We start from the raw sequence: 6,729 nt of genomic DNA, 5'->3' as shown, positions 1-6,729 counted from the left end.
CCACTACCAAATTTCGACACTAGTTGAAGTAGAGAGCAAAAAGTGTGAAATTGTTGCAGTACCAAATTTTGACACGAGCTGCAGTAGAGAGCAAAAAGTGTGAAGTTGGTGCAGTACTGAATTTCGACAGAAGCTGCAGTAGAGAGCAAAAAGGGTGTGAATTCCCGGCGAAAAATTCTCAACATGGACCCATTCTGGGGACCTTTGGGGAAAAGCACAGGGTACCCGTTTTGGACACTTTGGAGTTGATTTAGAGGGTGTCAAAGTGAGGACCGGCCAAAATGTCCTCACTTCGTCAAAATGTCCTCACTCCGTTGGTTAAAAACTCACGCCGGTCCTCACAATGTAGTGAGTACAAGAACACACACACACGCACACGCTAATCCAGCAGGCTCGTGCCTCCGCGCATTCTGTATTTTTGCAATCTCGTGAATTCCCAACGGATGGTGGAAGGACGCGTCACATTTTGTGGATTTCCATTCATCAAGAGCATCACATCAGATCTTCTGTGTTGTAAGAGCTGTCCACGGGACTCTGCTGAGCCCAATGATGAAGTTGCGGGCAGGCGCCATGGCTCTACTGCTGCCCATCATCTTCTCCATCAGTAAGATTGTTTCTGTTTGGTCTTTGTGAGTGTGTGTGCATTGTGTGCAAGTTTCCAGAACTTTGTTGTAATTTTGTTCCATTTTAGAGGGTTGTTTTCATGTTTCTATTTGGACCTCGTGTTTAGATGGACATTCCACCTTGTTCACAAAACTCTCAAAATTGTCTGACATGGGTTAAACACTGATGAAAAACAGATGACCTTTCCTATCGTTTGTACACACATGTACCTGTATGTGTATATACAATTTCCCATATATGATTGGTTGAAATGCCATTTGTTTCCCATAACTTTACATCGAATTACATGTTAAGAATGATGTCAGGTGGATTACATGGAGTCTACATATTTGTGGATATATGTGCGATTTAGACATAGTTCAGCAGGGACTACGCTGTTTGTTGGGGACCGACACACAGGATGTAATAAAACATTGCCTTTTCAAAGATAATACTTTCTTTTGATTGGCACGATAGGGAAACTCTAGAGTATGTAAAGAATACAGTATTAGCCCATTTGTGGATTTTTTGTTGGTTGTGCAACCTATCCCCTGTTATCTGCTGAAAAAATGGCAATGTCTAATATGAAAATTACTTTGCTGCCAGAGGGAATTATGTTGGGCAGCCCGGTAGGCCAGTGGTTAGCACGTCGGCTTCACAGTGCAGAGGTACCGGGTTCGATTCCAGCTCCGGCTTCCCTGTGTGGAGTTTGCATGTTCTCCCCGGGCCTGCGTGGGTTTTCTCCGGGTGCTCCGGTTTCCTCCCACATTCCAAAAATATGCATGGCAGGCTGATTGGACGCTCTAAATTGTCCCTAGGTGTGAGTGTGGGCGTGGTTGGTTGTTTGTCTCTGTGTGTCCAGCGATTGGCTGGCAACCAGTTCAGGGTGTCCTCCACCTAGTGGCCAAAGACAGCTGGGATAAGCTACAGCATTCCCCGCAACCCTTGTGAGGATGAAGCAGTTCGGAAAATGGATGGATGGATGGAGGGAATCATGTTGAAGTGAAGGAAGAAGCTTCATTTTGTCAGGCAGCTTTGATCTCTTTGCTGCCTCTTGAGGGATCGATCATCACTCACAAACCTTTTTGGGTGGTCAGTATTTATGGCAGGGTTCTGGCCCCGTGCAGGTCCCATGGATAATGAGGGGACATCATTATCCACTAAATTGTTGACAAAGTTCTTGACTCTAACAACATTTTGCAGGTGATTAAGTTAACAGCAAAAAACAACAAATTAAATAATCAACAACAACAACAATAAAAATAAGTCTGAGATTGAGTGGAATACTTTTGAACATTTTTGTTAAATTAATGAGATTATGGTAACACATTGAATAGGCTCTATTCCCTGATGCCACCCTGAGCAGGTTAGGGGCTAAAAAATTGCTTAGTAGAATGTTGGACACTGTCAGCTCATTTATACTGACTTGTGCTTTTGAACTTGAGGTTTCCTTTCAAAGCCATCTGTGGACCCCCCCCCCCTCTCCCCGACCCTCCCACACCGATTTTTCAAGATGCAAGCTATCGTAACCGCGGTCCCACTCGCATCTTGGGACTATTTAGAGTGTTCCATTAACCTGCCACGCATGTTTTTGGAATGTGGGAGGAAACTGGACTACCTGGAGAAAACCCACGCAGGCACGCGGAGAACATGCAAACTCCACACAGGAAGGCGGGTGCTGAAATCGAACCCTGCACCTCTGTATTGTGAAGCGCAAGTGTTAACTAGTCGCCCGGCCACCGTGCCGCACAAAATGCAACACAATGCCGATTTTTTTTTTTGGGGGGGGGGGGGCGGGGGGGAAGGCTGTAACAGATTACAGTATACCATTCAACTGGTTTCAATGAGGAAAGATAATTTGGGATACAGTTCACATATTTTGCGTCATGATGGTGGTCATAGAACAAATTAAAATGAACTAGGCACCACTCTAACTGAAATTTGTGGTTTGAGGATTGCTCATCTGCTTTCATACTGCTGTCGGGGTGCTCTTCAGGATAATGCTGAGACCCCACATGCCCCAACCTCAAGAAATCTAACATTTTTTAACGTCTTTTTCAATCTGAGGTATCAGATATCAGAGTCCAGCGACATATATAGTGCAGTGTATCTTGAATATCCTTTCGAGGGACAATAATCAGCATAATAAATAAAAAAATTAAATCAAATGAACGATTTCCACGTTTCATGTATTTCATGTGTCTTGAAAATGAGTCAGTTTGGTGGGGAGGAAATTGACCAACACCAACCGTAACCCAAATAACTCACTCGAAGTGGAACACATCCTGATGGCTCGGCCTTGTCCTATTAAACAGCGCTACGAAATAGGACCAAAACCCACTAGCCAGATAGCAAAATTGTGAGTAGATAAATCTTTCGAGAGGGTTGTGTTTTGTGTCTTATGTAAGGCTACAATGACTGAGGCTTTCACAATGTGTAATCCTTCCAGATGAATACAACACACCATATTTTTGCATCTATTTGATCCTTACAAGCATATGGACATTGGATTTTATGAAAGTACATGAACTTTCCCTACAATCCATGTGAAGATACTGTATATTGTTTTGACCCCAAGGGTAGAGTCTGCATGCGTTGTTCAGCACATATTGTAATGCACTTTTATTGCAACATTTTCGTTTTCTCCAGGTTTGGTCCAAGTGTGTCATGGAGCTGCAATTGCTGTTTCATGTGGTTCCATCTACAAGAGTTTTGCGCAGTGTTTGCTGACACTCGGGGACAGTTTGGTGGTAACACAAAAAGACCAGGACATGCAGGACATTGACACAATCTGCAGGTGAGAATCAGCCTCTCACCATCAAAACCGAGGGATGAGCGAGTGCTGATAGCAAGTATCAGTTTTGGACTCATACCTACCTTATTTTAAGGCAGCCACTTGTGGAGGCTGTCGATATCAGCAACTGATACCTAGGACAAAACAAATTACAAAGAACCAACGACGCGTACACCTAGGGACAAATCAGAGTGTTGAATCAACCTGCCATGCATGTTTTTGGAATGTGGAAGGAAACCGGAGTACCCGGACAAAACCCACGCAGGCACTGGGAGAACACACAAACTCCACATAGAAAAGCCAAAGCTGGAATCGAACCCGGTACCTCTGCACTGTGAGGTCAAAACACTAACTACTCGACCATAAGGCAGCCTGTCTTTTGTTATTAGTTAAATTTGTTAGTGGCCTAACCCTTAACCCAAACCCAAATTTGAAGGAATTATTAACAGCCCATAATAACGTTCAGCGTTAGCACAAAACTATCAGGCTTCTGCAAGAAAGCGAAAAAAAAGAAGAAAAAAAAAGAAAAGCCTACTAGAACATCTGAACTTTATCTGGGGTTACTCAGAGGCACTCTATATGGTGGCACGTGTTAATTGATTCCCATTCAATACGAGTTTGAATTTGAATTATTAATTCTGTGTACAGTCACATCCCCAGTTAAAAGAGGGTGTGTACACTTTTGCAACCACTTTATGTCAGTTGTTTATTTTTTACATTCTTGAAAAGACTGTAGTTTCTCCCAATTGAATTGTATAGGATATAGGTTACCCAAATGGTGGGAAACGTTTTGAAATGATTTCTTGGGCTCATACTTGTACATCACAAAAACCTAGCATTTAAACTAGACTGTGTTGACATTTAAAAAAAATATATCAGGTGTATGTCACAATAATTGATGGCTTCATTCCACACCAAATGATCTTCACCTCCTCATTCCTTGAAGGTCCTGGAATGACTTCCATAATTGTGCCAACGCGGCCATGTCTGGCTGTCCCAGAGAAGCGGCGACTGTGTGGGAGTCCCTCAGACAAGAATCCAGGAAGGCTGAGTTTTCGGGAAATCTCTACAACATGTGCGCCAGCCTCACCACCCTTGCACCCAGCACTGTGCCAGCACCCCTGACTCCTCCCACCTCAGATCAGACCAACCAGGAAACACTGAAGGGGAGAACATACCAATGGTTCCCATCTCTTACCACAATGATCTTTCCAACATGCAGCACTTTGTTAGTGCTGCTCAGGAACTAGCAATGGATTCAAATGTGGGAATCTTCTTACTTTTGCTAAGAAACCATGAGTATGACCACTTGTTATACCAACAGACTGTACATTATAGTATATTTACTGTATATTCTGACCCGAGTGCTGAAAAAAATGTAATTGTGAAGCTGCTCGGGAAAATTTAGGTGACCAGACCAGGAGAAGAATAATACCAGCTTCGGAGAGAGGATCCAAACACTTGAGCAGGTCAGGAGCATTCGTGATTAGGTCTCAATCCATCCATCCACCCATCCATTTTCCGAACCGCTTGATCCTCACTAGGGTCGCGGAGGTCTCAATCCCAGAATCTCAATTTCCGAGACCGAGTCAGGAAGACTTATTGTTACTTTTGTTTTGGCTTTAAAATGTACTTCAGCACGATCAGATTAAATGTCTCGTTCTCAGAGAGAAGCCGACCCAATTGAAAGAGTTTTGCTCAAGATAAACAGACTGCAAACAGTTGCCAGCCTTTGACTCTTTTCTGCCTGATATACTAACAATGAAAAAAGTGAATGTCAGTACAAACACTTTATATATATTATTGTTCATATTTATTGACACATTTGTTTTAATTTATCCAGCGATGACGAATCTCATTTTGACCCTTTCAGGGACAGAGGTTACTACAGTGGACAGCTTATCATGTTATCAGGTTACAGGGTGCATGAAGGGGTTAAAATACTCCCCCTCCCCGAATCACGCACAATACTGAGTCGGTTCCATTTGCGTGTTGTAAATCTTGCAATGATAAATCTGGTAACACACAGAATAAACTACTCAAAATGTGCATTGGCCCATCTCAGGCAACTTTTTTCCGTCATTGTTTTATTGTACTTAAATTATTTCTTAGAGTAAGAGGCACTGAAAGTAAAACTAGTGAGCTTAGAGCTTTGAACATGAACTATGGCCACATATGAATGTGTGTCAACTCAGCACCATGCAATGATTGAACAACAACAAATATATATTTTAAGGTTACAGGATTGTAACTAGTATTTAATCCGCCAACCTGGGCCTCACATTTTTCAGAGGGGGTAACGTGTTCGTTAAACAGGACTGATGTAAAATCCAGGAGGCATGACCGAAGTGTAAATTGAACCTCCGCAATTTTTTTTGGTGTACTTGGGATATTAAAAAAACGCCCAAACTATATACTGAAAAAAAAAATCCTCGTCTCACCCCTCGGGAGGTGTCCATCCCTCATTCAGCTCGGGTCCTCTACCAGAGGTCAGGAAGCTTGAGGGTTCTGCGCAGTATCCTTGCTGTTCCCAGCACTGCACAGACTGAGATGTCTGGACTGAGATGTCCGATGTTGTTCCCGGGTTCTGTTGCAACCACTCATCTAGTTTGGGGGTCACTGCTCCGAGTGCTCCGACCACCACAGACACGACTGTCACCTTTACCTTCCAGGCTCTCTCCAGCTCCTCTCTGAGCCCTTGGTATTTCTCGAGTTTCTCATGTTCCTTCTTCCTGATGTTTCCATCACTTGGGACCGCTACATCCACTACAACGGCTTTCCTCTGCCCTTTATCTATGATCACGATATCTGGTTGGTTCGCCATTACCATCTTGTCAGTCTGAATTTGGAAGTCCCAAAGGATCTTCGCTCTGTCATTCTCCACCACCTTCGGAGGTGTTTCCCATTTTGACCTTGGGGTTTCCAGTCCATACTCCGCACAGATGTTTTGGTAGACTATGCCGGCCACCTGGTTATGGCGTTCCATGTAGGCTTTCCCTGCCAGCATCTTACACCCTGCAGTTATGTGTTGGATCGTCTCATGTGCCTCTTTGCACAACCTACACCTTGGGTCTGGTGTGGTATATCTGGGCCTCAATGACTCTGGTGCTCAGGGCCTGCTCCTGAGCAGCCAGGATGAGTGCCTCTGTGCTATCCTTCAGGCCAGCCTATATACGGTATATATATCTGTGTGTGTGTATATATATATATATATATATATATATATATATATAAAACAGGTATATATAATGTTTAGCATTTAAATGATTATATTTTATTTTAAACTCAAATTTTAGGAAATGGGAAGAGGCAATAAATGCAATTTTTCTTGT

The 6,729-nt window shown here is 43.2% G+C and overlaps 1 protein-coding gene across 2 annotated transcripts; it reads left to right on the top strand.

Annotated features, from left to right (window-relative positions):
• The first annotated feature begins 366 nt into the window (after nucleotides 1–366).
• nrn1lb (neuritin 1-like b) lies at nucleotides 367–5,731 on the top strand. Of its 2 annotated transcripts, XR_007962143.1 has the most exons (4): nucleotides 367–604; nucleotides 3,253–3,400; nucleotides 4,344–4,887; nucleotides 4,952–5,731. XR_007962143.1 is itself a non-coding variant. In XM_052063577.1 (3 exons), the coding sequence occupies exons 1-3, from the start codon at nucleotides 547–549 to the stop codon at nucleotides 4,645–4,647; spliced, it is 510 nt and encodes a 169-aa protein (XP_051919537.1). In that variant the 5' UTR covers nucleotides 367–546; the 3' UTR covers nucleotides 4,648–5,731. The 2 variants fall into 2 exon arrangements, 1 of the variants encoding a protein (XP_051919537.1); XM_052063577.1 differs by having other exon boundaries at nucleotides 4,344–5,731.
• Nucleotides 5,732–6,729: the final 998 nt, after the last annotated feature.

This window comes from Hippocampus zosterae, chromosome 4 (genome assembly GCF_025434085.1).
Source record: "Hippocampus zosterae strain Florida chromosome 4, ASM2543408v3, whole genome shotgun sequence".
Taxonomy (NCBI): domain Eukaryota; kingdom Metazoa; phylum Chordata; class Actinopteri; order Syngnathiformes; family Syngnathidae; genus Hippocampus; species Hippocampus zosterae.
This window is presented reverse-complemented; position numbering and strand designations above follow the sequence as displayed.

Excerpts from the sequence above, each read along its gene's own strand:
- nrn1lb (XM_052063577.1), top strand. The coding sequence starts at position 547 with ATGATGAAGTTGCGGGCAGGCGCCATGGCTCTACTGCTGCCCATCATC. Across the intron at positions 605-3,252 it reads GCCCATCATCTTCTCCATCA|GTTTGGTCCAAGTGTGTCAT; the intron begins GTAAGATTGTTT and ends CGTTTTCTCCAG. Across the intron at positions 3,401-4,343 it reads GACATTGACACAATCTGCAG|GTCCTGGAATGACTTCCATA; the intron begins GTGAGAATCAGC and ends CATTCCTTGAAG.